Source organism: Bubalus bubalis, chromosome 17 (assembly GCF_019923935.1).
Source record: "Bubalus bubalis isolate 160015118507 breed Murrah chromosome 17, NDDB_SH_1, whole genome shotgun sequence".
NCBI classification, from domain to species: Eukaryota; Metazoa; Chordata; class Mammalia; order Artiodactyla; family Bovidae; genus Bubalus; species Bubalus bubalis.
The window spans coordinates 10,531,895-10,551,995 of NC_059173.1; the positions used below are offsets into that span (position 1 = coordinate 10,531,895).

Sequence of the window (20,101 nt, forward strand, 5' to 3'; positions counted from 1 at the left end):
TTTCTTTAAGAGTTGCATTTAGACAGCTAAATGATATAACTCAGTTCAATTTTAAAGTTTCTTTAGAAAGGGATTGTTTTCCATCTAAGTCACCTTGTCGCTGTTGATTACTCAGTAACCACCAGCTTTCTAATAAGCAGAGTGGGAGAGCACTGTACTGACTTTCAAATCTCTTCTCAGGAGTGATGAGCAATTATCGCAATAAGTAAGCTTCATGGTAACATTCACACTTCCATACTTAACTATTTGAAAATATAAAATTGCAGCTTATAAAATGTCTAACTGTACCCACACAAAGAAATTTAAGTTGAGCAGTGTTGGCAAGTAAAACTTTCAATTCTTTGTTCCTCCATTTCAGCCAGATTGGGTATTTAAAATCACTGGAAACAAAAAATATAGCAAAACTCATGTGTTTAATTGGATGGAACAACAACAAAAAAAATCCCACAGCTTAGGCTAACAATTCAAACCAACTAGATAAAAAATGTTTAAGCCTAAACACCTGCCCATAGCCAGCACGGATACTCTCAATATTTGGCAAAAGAATAACTATTTATATATTAGGCCCAGTAATTTCAGTATATCCCCTACTCATTATTTCAGTTCTAACTGAAAAATCTGGAAGATCTTTTTCCATGCTTCTCACTGGTAAACTTGTTGAGCTGTTCTAGTTTTTTCTCATCTACCTTAAAACAGTCATTTCCAAAGAATGAAGTATTCGTTGTATTATAGAAATTAGAGTAAGACAAATGACAGGTAGAGAAAGGACTCTAAAACTAAATTCAGTCCTCGAACGTGGTCCCATTTCTCAATTGTAAGGGGAAAGATAGAAAAGTGGCAACCCACCCAAGGGCATTTCATTGGATGGGTCCATGCCTTCTATCATTATAAGCCTAGGGTCTTGAGTTGAAGAAATGTGGGCTGTTGGATAGGACTGGATTGTCATACATCAAAGACTCTTTGCATAAATATTTTTCATTAAAGGTAGGCCGTGTTTCTCATTTAGAATCTGCAGTGATTTGTATATGCCACACAAAAATCTTCCCTAACACGTCCAATGGATTCCTTCCCTCTACTTCTTAGCATATAATTACTAATATTCTGTAGCTCAGATGCTACTAACTAGACTGTAATAAAGGCTATGGCTTCCTACAATCAAATGCTACATAATTTTTAAGGGAATTTCCAGATAAACTGAAGCACAATGAGCCCCTGGAGCCAACATGAGTCCTGTTCTTTTTTTTTTTTTTTTTCATGAGTCCTGTTCTAAAGAACCTGCAAGTTATCTCAAATAGTGCCAAGGGTAATTTTACTAATAGTCCTTGGTAATTGGTGGTATACACACACACACGAGGCATTAGAATTGCTTTAAGAAAGAATGGTTCTTCAATAGAGAACTTCTAAGATAGAATCAAGATGAAGAATGTGAGGTGGGGGGACACTGATTTTTAGCTCATTTCATCAATGCTTAAGAGTTTGAATCTTACCCATCCCTTACCTTACTGCCTGGCCTTAGTAGCCTTATCTGCAATAACTGCTTTTCTCACCCGTAAACAGTACATTATCTGGGACCCACTTTTACTAGGTATGTGGAAGCTGAGGTTGCAAAAAACCTGTACGCTCAAGCATAAACACAGGTACTCCACAAATAATTTTTATAAGCATTTGGCTCATGGTTGCTTACCCTCCGCTTGTTACTATGAAATAACATGTCTGCATCGAGGCAGTGACAGCATCTCAAAAACAGGGAACATGAAAAAAATATAAACCTGAGTCTACCTTTTGAGGAACTCAAAAATGGCAGTGAGAAACAGCCAAGTGCCCATTTTTTTGTTAAAGGGGAAAAAAAGAAATGTTGAGGTGGCATTAATTCATAACTGAAGAAGCAAAAACTGACTTTTCCAGGGCTCAATTAAGGGCATTTAATATCACAGGACAGAAAGGAAACTAGGAAGAAAAACAGCTCTTCCCACTGTGTTGCATGTATGAATAAACGTTTGATCTCAGCCTGTAGGTTCATACACTCTTGGATAAAAAAAACCATGTCATCAGCCTGCCTGAAATCCTCCAGTAACTTCCCACTAAATTTAGAAATCTCATTCCTTCCCCAGGCTACAATTTCCTGATTGCTCTAATCCCCACTCCACCTTCTATCTCGATCTGTACCCCTCTTCCACTCCTTTAAGTCCCAGGCACTTGAGCCATTTTTCCCAATCCTGGAACATGCCTTTTCCAAGGCTGACTCTTCATCATTCAGGTCAGATGGCACCACCTGAGAGGTCCTCTGGTGACCCCGCCTGTCATATACCCTGACTTATATTTTATTAGTCAGGAATTAATTACAAACTAATATTTACCTTTATTGTCTCTTCCCCCACTTCAGCCACTAACTAGGATACACAGTCTCATTTACGATTGTATCAGCAGAGCCTAACATGGAATCTGGCACACAGTAAATAAATGCCCAATACATGTATAAATCGAATGAATGAATACTAAAGCGCAAGGTGCTATTAAAAGGACCAGTGTGGCCTTGGAGTAATTTTAAATTCACAAGTATTATCATTTTTTCTGAGGAATATAACAATACAAAATTGAAATGAATTACACCATTTAAAAAGTTGTGGCTTCTAAGAACACGAACAAAAATGAACCAGGCAAAAGTGCCAAATTGAAAGTGTTTTATATAAATCAACCCATCCAGTTTAAAGTAGATCTGCTATGCTTCACTTAATTCTGAAGAAGGAAGAATATATGCTTCCCATGTTAATAAATCAGAGCAAAAAAGTAGAGTTTCAATAACAAGGCTGTAGATACATTGAAACCCCTTTTTATATTAAAAGTTAAAATGAAAGACAAATCCAGATTGAACATAGTGACTGCAAAATATAATGCAATTTTGAACAATTAAAATTATGAAAATATACAAAATTGATGGGCAACACAACTAGGCATTTGTACATTTTCCATTATGTGGAGAACACTAAAAATTTCTCTACCTTTTATCCACATCAGATATATGATTTAAACCAAATGTTTGCTTTGGAGAGTCTTAACTTAGGATCTCAGTAGTATAAAAAGCAGTAATTTTTCAGTCTGTAAACAGTAGTCTTTTTTTTTTCTCCTTTCCTTTTTTTTTTAAATATCAATTTTCCACACAAAATAAAAACAAAAAACCCAAACAAAGTAAAAACAGCAGCAGCAGCAATGAGTTATTTGGGAATTCTCTTCAAATACCAATGACATACAATTGCTGGAGAGGGTGCTTTTTACTCATGTAAGAATATATATATATATATATTTTTTTTTTTTTAACTGTACACAATTTATAGTGCATGACAGTTTCCAAAAGAACAGATCAATAAAAGATATTGGCCATTTCTGCATAATTTCATTCTTTTTACAATTCTCTCAAAATGTAAGAGGTTGGATCTAATTGAAATGCTACATTTAGTGGGGAAATCAGTAAGTAACAAGCATAACCCCAATGTAACATTATTTGTCACTGAAACCAGTAGAGGACCCAGACGCCCCTAGGAAAGAGAACAGCTAGGCAGACCACTGAGTCACACACTGTCCCTGAGGACCAAGGCCAGCTCACTGAGCACACACATTCTAGAATGATCATGGTCAGCTGATAGACTTGTTTCGAAGAGCATTTCTACTTCTATGTACAGTATTTTTGGATATTCAGAGAAACATCATTTCAAGAACACATGCCGTACACACAGAGCCCCACCCCCCATCCACAAAGTTCCATCTAAATAGGCCATAGTTTCATGAAATGTTATGTTATTAAATTAGATTTGGAATCAATCAATTTTTAATTCATCTTGTTCAAAGCAGTTCTTTCCTTTTGGGATGGGGTATGACAGTTGTGGCTACCAATTAACAACAAAACTAGTTTTTTGAAATTACTGGATGGACTAAGATTTCCAACAAGTCTTATTTTGAAAAGGTAATTTGGTAATTTTCAAAACAGTTTCCTTGCAAGTTGAGACACTTATCACCCTATCAAATTGTGAATCTAAAGTCGAAATGATGGAAACAAAATGCAATTGCTTTGCATAAACAGATTTTCCAAGCTCTTTTTCTGGTTGCTTTTAAAAGAAAAAAGTACCACATTTCACTGGAGAAGTGAGTTGGAGAGGACTTGGAAGGCCTTCAAGACCAATCCTCCATTAGATACTTGAATTTCCTCATCAAATTCATTTCTTTGCTTTTTCAGAATTACTAACTTTAATGTTATTTGGATAACAAAGACCAAAGACTAAAGCACAGATTCCAACACAAAAAAATTACCAAAGCAATTGTATAAAATGTGTAACATTTTCAAGAGCAATGTTTACCTTTTCTGTCAGACCAACCACTGAAGCTACAGTCTTGGGGAGCTCCAGGTGAACAAGGTTAAACACCATCCTGGTATAGCTCTCAAGTTTGAAAAAAGTAAATGCAATCTCAAACCCAACTGGTAATGTTTCTTTTGCCAGCCTAAAACTTAAAACCTAGATTAAATCCATATTAATATACATTCTTTCCTTTCTTCCTTCCCAAACCCCCCACTTAAAAAACACTAAATATTAAATCTTTACTTTCAAGCATATATACACATATATGTATATATGCCTGAAAATATACGTATATATGTAAAAGCATATACATATATATATATCTCACAAAATCAATGACACTGGTATTAGACTTGCCTGCATAAATTATGTACACCTCTCTTCTTTAAAACAGTGATTCCTGTCTTTCCCAAACAGACAAAAGATAGCAAGCTAGTCCTCAGCAGGCTTATAAGTGGTCTGTACTACTTTCCCCTCCAAACAGCTGTAAGTTAACAGAAGCCTGTCTCTGATTTAACTCTCGCAGGAGCCAGGATGGGGATATCTTGGCCACTGGCGTTATTAAGCCAAAAAATGAGGGCCTGTGATCATCTGAGTGATGCCCTTCAGTGGCAGGTGCTTAGGCCAAATTTAATTGGAAGCCCTTTGAGTACCTACCTTGGGTTTTGCGAGAGCTAAGCAGCTGGAAAGAGGGCCTGCTCCCAATCATGGTCCCCCTCTACTGGCTTCCTGCTTCCTAAGGCTCAAGGACCAGACCAAAACACCCACTGCTATAATGGTAGGGCCATTCAGCTGCTCTGAGTTCAATGCTTTATGCTTAGTTTCTATTGCTGCTTTTATAGGACACCCCCAACCACCACCACCAACCACCAGATGTTTCTGGTGATAGAAGGGAAGAAGAAAAGTGGGGTTCTCTTGTGGCTGCCATATGCATATGAACATGTATAAAAAGTGGTCAAACCCAGACAAGGGTCCTGCTTCTGAATTATATACAATAATTTAATCAGTTGTATACATTTAATACCTAAAAAATTAATTCACAATCAAAGTCCTTCATGCATTTTATGAGGAAGTTCTGGATTTAAAATGATGGTCAACCAGATGTAGTTTTTGCCTGGAAATATGATGTCATTTTCTCTTGTAGAATCATCAGTGCCTGTGGTTCACACTAACTTTTAAATTTTTAGTTTCTTTGTGGTCTCAAGTCTTTTTTTCAGCAGCTCCCCAATTTCCAGAAGTGAGTGCAGATAACTGCTCTGCACTTTCCCTTGTACAGTCTTTGAAAATTTTCTCTCTTCCTACAAAGGAAATAAGAATGAGTGGACTTGCTCAGAAAGCATTCCCCCAGATTATAGTTTTTCACATTTAAGTTAAAATTACCACTTAACTCCATCAGAAGCTCCATCACAATGGAGTGGGTCATTTTCAATTTCATTAAATGCAAAGATGGCTAAACTCATCACAGATGTCTATTTCTCCATGTGACTTTTTACTAAGACCCTGTTGCTTTAGCATTACTATTCTTTCAAGTAATCTTAGTTATAAATTATATCAAGTCAGAAAATTGAGATTTCTGATCAAGGAAAAAAGTTAGAAAAATTATTACTAAGTACTTGGGCCATAAAGTCACTACTATTTTCTGATGAGCTATACAAAGTAGAAAAACTGAGATTTCTTACTATTAGAGTCATCAGGAAACAGGAAAAAAGCAGAAATTTATTATTAATTTAGACATTATCACAGCCACTTTTTAAAGGCATCATATTTACCAGTATCATCTTTTCTAGTTATAATACTGACACACCTCCCTCCATTTTAATAAAGTCCACAGATTCCAGAGGCCAAACAACTAAAAAGACCAAAGTTTTCCTAAGGCTGCTCAAATATGTGAGTTAAATATTTGCTGCTCATTTGACCTGTGGTAGAGAGCACAAAAAATAAAGGGGATGGGTGGAGTGTTTAAATATGGAAAGAAGGTTGGCTGAAAACTGTTTAGCTTTATGTGAATTTGGCAGTATTTTAAAGCCCAAAAGAAACCAGATAAGCACACTTTATTACCCAAACGTGCATTAAAAGGTATGTACACAAATCTATTTTATTCAGTACTACATATTCTTTCTTTCCTCGTCGAATTTTTTTTTTTTTTTACCATGTACAGATTTTACTTTTTGAAATAATGTAAGGCTTAAAAAGAGGAAAACAAAAATACTAAAAATTAATAATCCCTCAATTAGTACCTCTAATGACTTATATTCATTCTATATAGTCTATATTCATTCTAAAGTATATAGGAAAACAGTTGAATATACAGCTTAACTGGCTAAACCCAAACTTCTAGGCATCAGTTGTCTGATTCCTTTAATCAATCTTTGGAAATGTTAAATGCTCTGAGCCCTTTCCCACAGTAAGCAGTTTGTTCAAAGCTCTAATACGTTGACATTTTTACAAAAGAGGGGCTTACAATCTTTTAAAGCTGGTGTGCCAAGCAAGATTCCATTCATTCCCTTCCCTCCGAGGGTCTAGGTGGAGGTCTTGGGCTGGGATGGTGGCTGCCTCGTATTACTGGGGGAGCTCAGTCATCAGCAGAGGCTCACGTTAGACAAACTACTCAAGAAAATCATTTCCTTAAGATCAGAGTTCCATCACTGCAACAACGAGCTAGAAACAGGTGGCTCCACAACTGCCCTTCTGGCACCTTCCAAAATCCTAAACCTACTCCAGGGTGGTGCATGTTAACTCGCCTGACACCATTTGTTTGTTCTATTAAATTTGTTTTTTAAAAAGAACCTACATTTTAAAAAGTGACTTACTGGGATTTTCCTTGCAGAATTTTAAGAAACCAGCCTAAAAACAATGATCAGGAGAAAACTAATGACTGGTACCTTTGATTCCGTACTTCCTTATTGGCTGACTTGCTCTGGCCTAACTAATACTGACATAATTATTTCTGATGTTCAGCATCTTTCCTTTTTTATGTGATGACTGCTGGGCTGGCAAAGAAACCAACCAATCCAGCAGCAGGCAAGTTCTCAGTCAAGGAGATTGTCCCTGGATTTCTCAAAAGTATGTTTGGTTTCCTCTGGTGCTCAAAATAGGGACAATAATAATTCCACTCCTCAACAATCCATGAATAGTTTTCACAGTAAAACAGCACCCCCAAAAATGTATAAAAGGGAGGAGTGGGTGATGAGGGAATGACGGGGAAGAAGACCCCACCACCACCACAAAAAAAAACTAGTGCCAGGGACCCTCTAATCTCAAGTCCTACAAGGAGAGAATGGTGAACTGAAAACTAACTCGTCCCTGTGAGAGAAGTGAGAACGCTCGACTGTCTCTATGTAACTTACTGCTGATCAACTACAGTCTCTTACCAGTGAGAGGGAAGTGTCTTCTAAAATAAGTTCTTCAAGTTTAAGTGCAATTAGATGTGTTTCAAGTCCTTTAATATGATCCACAACATTGGAAATTAAAGTCTGAAGCCCAGTAACATAGTCTTGAAAACTGGTAAAAACAGGTGGCTAAAAAAAAAAAAAAAAAAAAAGATTTTTAAGAAGTTGAAAGATTATCAGACATATTTCTTCAGTCCTTATATCACATAATTATGTTAAGAGTCAATAGCTCAAAACATATCAATGGAAAAAATAGTACCATCACAATAGGAAAAACTTGGCCAAAGACAGAAAGAGAAAATATATCAAAGATATCCCAGCAGGGCTTCCCTGGTGGTACAGTAAGAATCCACATGCCAATGCAGGGGACAAGGGTTCAATCCCTGGTCCAGGAAGATTCCACATGCCAAAGAGCAACTGGGCCCATGGACCACAGCCACTGAGCCTGTGCTCTAGGGCCCGCAGGGCACAACTGCCAGCCCACACGCCCCAGGGCTCACACTCTGCAACGAGAGAAGCTGCTGGCAATGAGAAGCCCAGGTACTGCTGCTAGAGTGGTCCCTGCTCACTGCTACTAGAGAAAGCCCATGCATAGCAGTGAAGACCCAGTGCGGCCGTAAATAAATAAATCTTTAAAAAAGGAAAAAAGAAAACAAAAAATCCCGGCAATGGTACAATTAAAAAAAAACAGATAAACACAAGAAACCCAGCCAATCAACTAGTAAAGCTAGCTTTTCACTCAAGAAGTTTTCTTTGAAGGAGCAGCATCAACAGAATTCTTTCAACACCAACTGGAGGGGGGCAGGAGTACCAATGTTTGCCTATCGAATGGGTAAAGATACACCACACCATTGGAGAATGTAAAAACAGAAGAACAGGTATCTCTGGCTTGTTGAAAGTTCACTTCATGCCACTTAGCTTTTATGAAAGACCTACATTAGTACCTGTTTTTGCTAACCAAAAGAAATCCAAAGAGGATTTTCACTTTTATAGGAAAAAGGTGAAAAGCATTTGCAGCAAGCTGTTACAGAAGCACCACACACCCTGAGCAACAAGAGTGGCACTGGAACTACACTCAGCATCAAGCCACCACAGCTCTGAACTGTGTCTGGAAGCATCTGTGCTTTATCTCAATTTATTCCTTGTAGCCCATTAGCAAGACGTGTCTTAAGGTAATTGCTTCTTCCCTTTATGCCACTTGGGCTTATGAAAGGTTTCAAAGGAATGCTAAACTTCTTGGTAGCAGGGGAAACCTGTATACGTAGTAATTTCAGATCTAAGAGATAGCCTAAGGAAATCATATTATAAATTCATCTTGTATATTTGTCCATATTTTAATAGCAGTACTATTTGTAATATTAAGAGAAAATTAGGACTTCCCTGGTGGTACAGTGGATAGGAAGCCACCTACCAATGCAGGGGACAAGGGTTCAATCCCTGATCCGGGAAGATTCCACATGCCACGGAGCAACTAAGCCGGCAAGCCCCAATGACTGAAGTCCTTATGCCTAGAGCCTGTGCTCCACAACAAGAGAAGCTATTGCAATGAGAAGGCTGTGCACCGCAGTGAAGAGCAGCCCCTGCTTGCTGCAACTAAAAGCTGGAGCACAGCAAGGAAGAGCCAGTGCAACCAAAAATAATTAAAAAAAAAATAAAACAATAGAAGAAAATTAGAACCAGCTAAACAGCCAACATTGGGAATAAGTTATGGTATATGATTCAAACAGGATGGCACATAATCATTTACAGTAATAAGATACATCTGTATTTGCTGAAATAAAAAGATGTCCAAGATACCTTAGTAAGTGAAAACAAAACAAACAGCCAAGTTCAGGGCTTTTGATAGAAAGTTCTATAGAAAGTTTCTATATTTCTGGCTTGTATGTAGTGGCTATCACTGTTTAGTGGGAAAATGGGTGATCTTCTCTTTATTCATCTTTAGGTTACTTTGACAATCAGAAAAAAGAAGGCTATTCTCATTTTTGGAAATTAGAAAAGCAATATCTACAAAAACACACAAAATCCAAATACCAAAAGCTATTTTGACAAGTACTAGGACTGTAGGGGTTTTCTGCAGAAAAGAAAGTAACAGAGCAACTCTGGTCTATACTTTCAAACACTGCACTCATGATCTGTTAAAATTATCTTGAACAATGAAGGAGAGAAGTGAATAAATGGTAATACCCAGGACAAGTGTCAAATCTACAGAATTCCTGAACTGTTACTGAATTGTGCAGGAAATTAATATTACTAATAAAACCATCAAAATTTTCAAATGACAATGGCTACTATATTGCTACAATGAACAAAAATCTCCCATTAATGAAATAGCATGTCATTGCAGAATAAATCCTGAAAAGAATACAAATTATGTTAATGTTTCACAGATTCAAAAGTTAACCAATTAAGATGGGAGGAAACTCCAAAGTTGAATACAAACAGAAATAGATGAATCTTATCTACATCACATTAATAATATAATCCGAGTTTTAAACTCCAGTGCTTTTATAGAGTACCTCAACTACTACATTCATTGAACATATTCTAAGGACAAAAAAGAACTGCAAAAATTTGAACTTCAGTGGGTTTGGAACTGGTAATGGAACCAATGTACTATTTCTAAAACTATTTACAGTGTTTACTGTAAAACAGCAAATGAATAAAATATTGATCCTGTTGGGAACCATTGTTCTCACTCTGAAAAGAAAGCTACAAATATTGAATGAAATAAGGAATGGAAGGAAGAGGACTATGATATTGGACTATAGCTGGAGGTTATCTGTAAGAATTATTTAAAACTATGTGTGTATGTATCTAAATAAATTTCCTGTCTCTCTTCACTGACATTAACTAGAAGCAATAAAAGCCCAATAGCAATTAGTGCATCTAACAACTAGATCCTAGTATTCTGAATAGCCATTCCCCATAAAGGAACTAGGGCTCAATGGAAAAAATGTATGCTTTCAGTTCAATGGGTGAGTACCAAGTACTTAGAACATTTTGTGGTTTCGGAAAGTAAGGGCTCAAAAACCAATGAGGACATGTTCAAGGACAGGAACCAGCCTAAAGTGGCTCCCAGTAGCCAAATTTGGGCATCCCAAAGAAAATGATGACAATGGATTATAAGGTAAATTTAAAAAAGAATGAGTACACAGTGATACTAAAATAGTTGGTATTAAAAATATACAACTCTGTTTTACAGAATGCCAGATAATAAATGATTAATGATTAGTAGCATTTATAAAAATTACCATTGTGGAACCATCAAAGTAATAAATGATTCATGCAAGTCAGACTAATAATGAATGTTAAAAGTAGTGGGTGAAAAGCTCTAGGGAACAGGATACTCACAGTCTCAATTCACAGATTAATTACACAGAGAGGAAAGACACACTTATAAATCTGAAATTATCAATAATGGGACATAACATTAGTGCCTCCTGATTTAACTGCTAAAAAGGACACAGCATCTAAATCTAATGAAACAACCAAATCCAGATTGTGGTATATTCTACCAAAAATCTAGCTAGACTCTTCAAAGACAAAGACAAAAATTAAAAGCTAAGGAAGTACTTTCAATGAAAGAAGAGTACAAAGAAATGACAACTAAAAGCTGTGTCAGATCCTTAGTAAAATTCTAGGATTTTGAAAAAGACTATAAAGGTCATAACTGAGATAACAGGGGAAAGGTTAATGTGAACATATTATATCAATACTAAATATCTTGGGTGTGAAAATGTCTTGAGTACCGTGGTTTTGTAGGAGACTGCCTTTCTTTTACCCTGGTGTGTTAAATATTACAAAGTCTATACTTTCAAATGGTTCAACAAATGGGGGTGGGGGATGTTAGAGAATGAGAAAGGGCGAGAGAGAAATGTGACAACCATTAATAAGTGGTGAATCTAGGTATGGATGTTTGGGTGTCATTATAGTCGTCTTTCAGTTTTTCTGTATAATTTTTTTTTTAAGCTGGGGAGAGAAAATGAACACATATAAGATCCTAAGATCCTTTACAAAATGCAGGAAAAGAGTGAAAAAAAAAAAGCAGCATGCAGCCAGATTGTTACTTGTATTTTCTCTGTTATTACCATGATGATACTAGTTTCTTTTTTCTTCTTCTTCTTTTTCTGTAAATTTAATTTGTATGGTCGCAGGACACTCTCACAGTAACTGGACACCCAAAGGATAATAGAAATAGTCTGAAAGAAGAAAAATTGCAAATTCATCAATAAGGATTACACTCAGGATACCTCAGGAACAAAGACTATGGACTAAACCAATTCTATGCAAACAACTCTTCTTTGTAAATCCCTTCAATTTCTCTTATAACTCTCCACTCTAATTCTACGGTCACATTGATCCACGTCTTCTTCATCTCCTCCTCAGAATACTGCCTTTACTCTTTCTCCTCACTCTCCCAGCTCTAAACTAATCCTCTACTCAGTCCAATATTCTTTCACCTCCTTGCAGGAAATAGGGATCTATTAACATCCTTTTCACTGAAAAGTCCAAATTTAGGCATGGAATCCAAAGGTTCCATACAATATGCCTCTCCGTGCCCACTTCTCTATCCAGGTAAGACACTGCCTCATGTGCAAACCTTAACTTATGTACGAAGAATTCTCCCCCAGTTGGTCAATACCTATTCTCCTTTGTATTAAGTTAGGAGTTTATAGTATATTCATGTACATATATATATATGTGTATACAATTATTTCTCATTCACTCATTATCTCTTATACACTTGAAATGTGACAGTCACCAAAATAGAGAACACAGTCCTTAGGAAGCTTACAGACTAATAGGAAAAGAAAGTAATTAAACATGTGACAAAAGGAAAAAAGATAATGGACTATGAGTGTTTGTGGTCCTCCTCTTTTCTCTCTGGCTAAAAGAGTTTTGCTACATCAGCTCCTGGATTCTCCTTCATAATGCAGAATCTCAGCAACTAGTGAAGAGCAGCAACAAATGTAAAAAGCAAATTAAAAATTTAACAAGAATTAACTTAAACTACATAATAGTTGAGTCAAAAAAGAGGATGAACAGAACAGAGCTAGATTTAGAGTGAATCTGAGGACTCTCTAGAGATTTGTAGAGCAAATTTCAGAGCTTTACCCTAGCAGTATGAATTAAAATTCTCCTGATATTCTTGGAAAGATTTAGTTCAGAAAATTGAAATTGCTTTTCAATTAACAAAAAGTGGGGATGATGGGTTAAATTATAGGTATAAGGTGCCTATTACCTGTTCATTTTTGAAAATTAATCCTCCACACAATCAAGGGACACTGAGTTTTTTTAGGATGAAAACAAAAACATACCTCAACCAAGAAGACTAGATTTTCTAAAAGAGTAGGATGTGTTTTCAAGTTACCATCTTTAACTTCTAAGAGGTCACCTTTACATTTACTGAAGACATCTGAAAAAGGAAAAATATTTTATGGTTTTATTCAGCTTTTGTTTCAGTGTTATTTTGTACAATCTAGTCAAGAATAAGCAGATATAAAAACTTAATACAGAAAGCGCCCCCTCCCCAATGAACCAAACACTAAAGAATATCTATTTTAAGCTCTTTAAAAAGTCACATGACTACAGCTCTACTGTCTTCAAAAGATAAAAGGCAGACTTATAAATTATACTCTAGGGTCTAAATACCACCCACGTCTTTCCATAGATAGGGCACTCACATAAAAATAAGAATTCAAGTGGGGGATTTAAAGAATTTGTGTCATTATAGACTGAAAGACTAATGAGTACAGTAGAAATGCACCTTCATAACAAATTTCAGGTTTTACTCTCATAATCTTGATCATCTTTTAATTTTCAGCTTCATTTGAGCAACAAAATAAAAAACCATTTAGACTCTGAAAAAGAAAGGCCCGTATAGATTTAAAATGCACAATAACCTATAATGGAAAACAATCTCAAGCTGTACACATGAAACTAACACAGTGCTGTAAATCAGCTATAATGAAATAATACTTTTTTAAAGTATTTAAGAGAGTTAAAAGAAACACATATGTATGTGCTCAGTTGCTCAGCTGTGTCCGACTCTTTGCAACCCCATGGGGTGTAGCCCCCCAGCCTCCTCTGTTCATGCGATTTTCCAGGCTACTGGAGTGGGTTGCCATTTCCTTCTCCACCAGGTCTTCCGGACCCAAGGATTGAATCCACGTCTCCTGCCTGCACTGCAGGTGGATTCTTTACCACTGAGCCACCTGGGAAGCCCTATGTTCTTTACCAATTTCATTGCTAGGAATTTAACCCCAAGAAAATACTCAAATAAGTACCCAAACAATTATGTCCCAAGATATTTATTTCAGCATTGTTACACATAATATATTATGTACTCAGGGTATATATATAAAACCAGTACATGGATACAATATTATGGAATATTATGCAGCTCTTAAAACAAATGGGGTGTGGATATAACTTACATAGTAAGAAGTCCAGGATAACAAAAAATAAAGCCAGAAAAGCATGCATTATATCTTTCCCTATATATATATTTTTTTAAATCACTACTATGTATTTCCATATGCATATGTATGACTGTGCACATTTCTAGAAATACAGACTGCAGAATGTCAACAGCACCTACTTACCTTGGTGGGAATGTGACTGGTAAAGGGGAAAAGACCACACCCATTTGTGTACTGTACTGTTTTACAAAAAGTGTCTACTATTTTTGTAAACAAAACTTTTTAGTTTTTTTTTTGTTTGGGACCATACCATGCATATGTGGGATCTTGGTTCCCCAACCAGAGACTGAACCCACATCCCCTGCATTGAAAGCATGTAGTCTTAACCACTAGAACACGAAAGAAAAAGAAACAAGTCTTTAAAAATACCAAAAGTGTACATTATTATTTTTCAAAATCTCTTGCAAGTTACTATTAAAAAATGAGCTGCTATCAGACAATCAGATACGATATGGGAATCCACAGTTAGAACACTTACCTTTTAATTGTTCTAGTAAAGACTTAAGGCTATTCTCTACTCGCTCCTGGATCTCCACTGTATCCTCTACAATTGACAAACAATGAAAAACTTTCAATTGATTTTTTAAAATAAGATAAAGAAACAAAACCAACACCTGAAAGCATAGGCAAGGACATTTTCTTTTAAGACCCAGAGGCACCTAAATTCCATTACTGAGAGAAAGATGAAGGACAGGAAAAGGAAGGAGAAAAGGAAAAGAAAGGTATTAATCACCTTTCCGCCAAAAGCACTACTAAAATTCTCTAGGAGGACTAAAAATTTATGTATACACTCAATGACGGAATCAACAAACCTTATGATGTGGGAAAAATAAAACAGAAAGAAAAATACATGATCTATAAGGCATTTGTGATTCTCACTGGGTTGACAGATTAGGGAAAAAAAATGTCTTCTCTACAAAGTTTAGGCCTTCATTTTTAAGTAAAAAATTCAATCTGATACAAATGAACCTATTTATAAAACAGAAATAGACTCACAGACATTGAAAACTAATGATTATCAAAGAGGAAAGGGAGTGGAGGAGGGATAAATTAGGAGTTTGGGATTAGCAGATATACAAAGTACTGTTTATAAAATGGATAAATGACAAGGTCTGACTGTATAGCACAGGCAACTATATTCAATATCTTATCATAAACCCTAATAGAAAAGAATATGAAAATATATACAGATATAACTGAATCACTTTGCTGTACACCAGAAATTAACATAACATTATAAATCAATGATACTTTGAATTTTTAAAAAAATTCTAAATAAATGAGTGAATTAAAAGAATTCAATTTGAAATCCAACGATATTTCAACAAACCAAGGATTTCTTCAACTTTTGGACATATGATTTTAAATATGGAACGGACTTAAAAAGGAAGAAAAGGGACTGACTGGTATTTAGAGGTGCCTAACCAGGGAGAGTGGGGGAGGGGAGAAAGGAGGGGTAGAGAAAATAAAATATGAAACAGACTTAAATTTCTAGAACATTACTTGTAAACTGTTAATCGATTTTCTTGTAAACTGTTAATGGATTTTCTTGTATATCAAACCAGACATTCCAGAACAGCTTCCTGCTTCCATCTCTGCCAAACTTTTCCAAATATGTGAGGTGATATTTTGTTGCATTCACTAAGTTTTCAGTGACAAAGATGCTGTAAATATACTCATGCAAGTATACACTTACCTAAACCATTGATGTCCAGCTCATAAATATCGCTAACAAGATAAAAAGAGCTGGTCTGACACTGAGAACAGCCAGAATTAAAGAATCCAGCCATTCTGGTAGGTACAGGACCAAGGAAAGGGTACTGGAAAGAAGAAAAAGTGATGTTCTTTAAATCCACTGAAATTTCAATTCATAAAATACAAAATGAGAAAACAAGGAACAGTAACTACTGGATAAAAATCTATCTCCATGATTAAGTCACAAAGCATTGATCTGCAAGCTAATAATAACCAAATCATTATGATGAAAACAAAAACACTGTATTAATTTCTTGGTAGGTATTAAAAGTTAATCATTACAAAAAAAAACTATTCTGCTTTTCCTCACTATCCAAGTTGGATACTGAAGAAGCCTTTGCAATTCACCAAGTTTAGAAAAAGTTTTATCTTTTTCCTGCAGATGCCATAAACGGGGACAAAATACTGTTCTTTACTACTCATGCATAAGTGCTAAGTCACTTTAGTTGTGTCCAATTCTTTGCAACCCCATGGACTGTAGCCCACCAGGCTCCTCTGTCCATGGGATTCTCCAGGCAAGAATACTGGAGTGGGTTGCCATGCCCTCTTCCAGGGGGTCTTCCCGAACCAGGGATCGAACCTGTGTCTCTTGTGTCTCCTGCATTGGCAGGCGGGTTCTTTACCACTAGCGCCACCTGGGAAGCCCCACTTTACTACTCGCCCAACCCCAATTCCTATTTTCAAAAAGACAGTCACAGATTTTTGCAGCTTTGATTGTAAATAAACACTGATGATACCTGAATGTCCTTCTCAATAAATCGCTTTCCCGTCTCCAGCGCCACCTCCAGCTGTTGAAGGAGCAAACGGAGAATATCAATCCGGGAGGATACTCCATTCTCAGTGGTCTTCTCTGAGTTCTTTGGCCCAACAGAGTGGTTAAGACTTGGAAGTCCACTGATTAGCCTCAACGTTAAGGAACGGATTCTTAACCACATTGTCTCCTCCTCCAGGGAAAGTTTCTTATGTTCTTCAGAAACATCCCTTAAAAAGAAACATTCCCAAACCATCCATTTTATTCATGTCAACTTTAAATCTTTTAAAGTTCACTTTCATTAGTCAAGATGACTTTGAATGATTCCAGCTTTCATTTAATAGCTGAATGATCTTGGACAAACCAAAACAGTCCAAGTCACCATCTTGGTACCCATAATATGGAAAGATAACCTATCTAACAAGGTATTTTCCCCTTATGTGAGACTGGTTTTTCTGATGATAAAATACATAATATAAAAAACTCAAACACCACCAATATAAAAAATATTTTAAAATGGCAGGAAAATGGGCCCCAATAACCTAAGAATCCATAATATTAACATGCTTGGAATAGATCTTTTCATACTTTTACAATACAGATGTACAAAAAATGAACTACAAATATTTATATATTTTAAACAAATAAAATGGGTTCACAGTAATGTTTATACTGTTTTGTAAACTGTATCTTTTTATGACAGTGTGTACAAAAAAGAGTTAACATAGTAAGCCTGGGACTATTATCTTTATTTAGAAAAGCCTGCTTGCAGTGGTTGGTCCCTGGCTGAGGTCTGAGAACCTGGTGTGCCAACCATTTCCTAAATGATCAGAGTGGCTCACTGTGCCTAGACTGTTTACATAATCATGTGGTTTAGGGTAAACAGCACTTTCCTTCTGGGAGTCTGAAATGTTGGTACATGCTACAAAGTGGGTGCCTACATAACCAGTTGATAAAAACCTAGGGCATCAAGTCGTTAATGGGCTTCTCTGGACAGAAATACTGCACACATGTTACTTCATTTTTCGCTGCTCGAGAAAGGAGCATGCCCAGCGTGTTCCTTCACAGGAGGGAGAGAACACTGGAAGTCTGTGCAGAGGGTTCTCCACAAACCACCTGAATCTCTTTCCCTTGCTGGTTCTGTCACATACTCTTCCTTTTGTTACAAAAGACCTTAGCTGTGAGTACAACTACATGCAGAGTTCCTTGAGTCCTGGCAAGTCACTGAATCACAGCATATTCAGAACTACCTTATGTACATGTCTCTGCAACTTCTTAGTTTCCACTTTCCTAGAAGTGAAAGTCACTCAGTCGTGTCTTGCAATACAGTCCATGGAATTCTCCAGGCCAGAATACTGGAGTGGGTAGCCTATTCCTTCTCCAGGGGATCTTCCCAACCCAGGGATCAAACCCAGGGATTGAACCCAGGTCTCCCACATTGCAGGTGAATTCTTTACCAGCTGAGCCACAAGTTGGTACACAGTCTTTTCAATCTTGATATGTATCACTAAAATTCCCTATAGGAAAGTTATATAAAGTTTTACTGCCACGTAAATGCACAATAGTCATTCTCCCATAACCTTGCTGAGAACAAAGATTAATCTTTTTTTATCCAATAGGTTAAATCTTTGTCTGATAGGTTAAAATACGAATATAGATATAAAGTGCATTTCTTTGAAATTCCTGTTAAACCCTTTGCCCCACTTGTTTTCTGTTATCTGCTTCTTATTGATTTATTGAGTTCTCTGTATATGTGAAGGATATTAATATATATATGAAGAAAGTTACTAATACCAGATACCTCTAGAACTTGTTAACAAATTTACTTCTATATAGCAGGTTAATATTTACAGGGGTCAAATCCTTTGTTTCCAGATCTGATACAATGCTGAGGAAGGCTTTCCCAACTTTTTAAAAATATTTTTTATATTTTCTTCTAGAATTTCTAAGTTTTAACATAAAATCTTTAATCCATCTATAACTTGTTTTCATGTATGGTGTGAAAGAGGAACTTTAAGATTAGCCAGTAATTTCAACATAGGGGTGAGGTTTATTTTCTTCCTTTGGCTTACCTGTATTTTCTGATCCCTACAATATACATGTTATTGTATGACATAATTATGTGTATATATATTATATATATATATATATAATATATAAAACTCTTAAATTCATCCTAATTCTATTTGTTTGGGATTCAGCTTGCTAATATTTTATTGAGTGTTTTTACATCTGTATTCATAGGGGATATTGGTACCTAGTTTTTTGGTTTTGTTTCTGTTTTTGTTTAATTAATTTATTTAAATTGGAGGCTAATTACTTTACAATATTGTAGTGGTTTTTGCCATACATTAATATCATCCTAATTCTTTAAAAATAAATTTCTTGGGGTTAAATTCCAGTTACCTGTCTTTTGGATCCCAGCTAAAGAAAACATTTAAGTCTCTGTTGTCTCGCAAGGCTTCCCATGGAATGTCATCTTCTTCTGGCCGAAGATTCATTGACTTTATACTTTCTGCTAAGCTGGTTGATCTGGGATATAGAAATTTTATTTAAGTATTATTCAATAGTAAAATAGCCATGAAAACATACTAGCCAGGACTTTGTTTTACTAGAAAGAAAGAAAAGGAAAGAGTAAAGAAAGGAAGGCTTTACTATTAAGAAGTAAAAGCTCATATAACACGAAATAGAACCAAGCACTGATCATATTGGCCTGCTACACAGCTAGAGAAAGGCATCTGAAAGCCCAACCAAAATAAAATTCATCAGCATTAATTCCCAACATCTCATGTCTGTGGGATATGGGGAACTTTGTAAACACAACATGGACCAGGGACAATGACCATGGCCCAGTTGGCTTCTGTGGGGAACCTGGGATGGTGCTGACAATACTTTATCACTCCCCATGACAGGCACTTTCTCCTTACTTCCCTTTTCCCTCCTACTCCCACCACCTCATTTTTCTTTAGCTTAAGCCCACTAATGACACCCATGAGCCCATTAATGGCTCTCAGCATCTGATCTAATCCCTTAGTTCCTTATTAGCTCTCATGCAATACTTACATATTTGCTTCAAGTAGAAGGTCTAACAACATCCGCTCAGTACGGACTTGTGCAAAATGAAGAGAATTATTCAGCCTGTTCCTAAAAGCGATAAACTCTGGGATCTTCTCAAATGCACCATATTTGTAAGCTTGAATAATATATTCTGAGGTCTGGGGGAGGAAAGACATCACCTTGGTATAAATATTTCACATGTCAGGCAATGAAGACAAACCTTGCAAGACAAAACAAAACACTCAAACTAAAATTAAGATGTTGAAACTAATCTTGAAAGTTTTTGGTCACCAAGCAGAATACCAGCTTTTAAAAATG

The 20,101-nt window shown here is 36.2% G+C and overlaps 1 protein-coding gene across 1 annotated transcript in view; it reads right to left on the reverse strand.

The window, feature by feature from the left end:
- Positions 1-394: 394 nt before the first annotated feature.
- The window catches only part of NAA25 (N-alpha-acetyltransferase 25, NatB auxiliary subunit), a 65,617-nt gene continuing 45,910 nt past the window's right edge, over positions 395-20,101 (reverse strand). The window contains exons 16-24 of the mRNA XM_025267522.3: positions 19,790-19,941; positions 19,133-19,258; positions 16,713-16,956; positions 15,917-16,040; positions 14,699-14,764; positions 13,057-13,154; positions 11,827-11,937; positions 7,721-7,867; positions 395-5,647 (exon numbers count right to left, since the gene is read on the reverse strand). Coding sequence (XP_025123307.3) covers positions 5,525-5,647; positions 7,721-7,867; positions 11,827-11,937; positions 13,057-13,154; positions 14,699-14,764; positions 15,917-16,040; positions 16,713-16,956; positions 19,133-19,258; positions 19,790-19,941 — 1,191 coding nt within the window. The 3' untranslated portion in view covers positions 395-5,524. The remainder of the gene's footprint in view (positions 5,648-7,720; positions 7,868-11,826; positions 11,938-13,056; positions 13,155-14,698; positions 14,765-15,916; positions 16,041-16,712; positions 16,957-19,132; positions 19,259-19,789; positions 19,942-20,101) is intronic.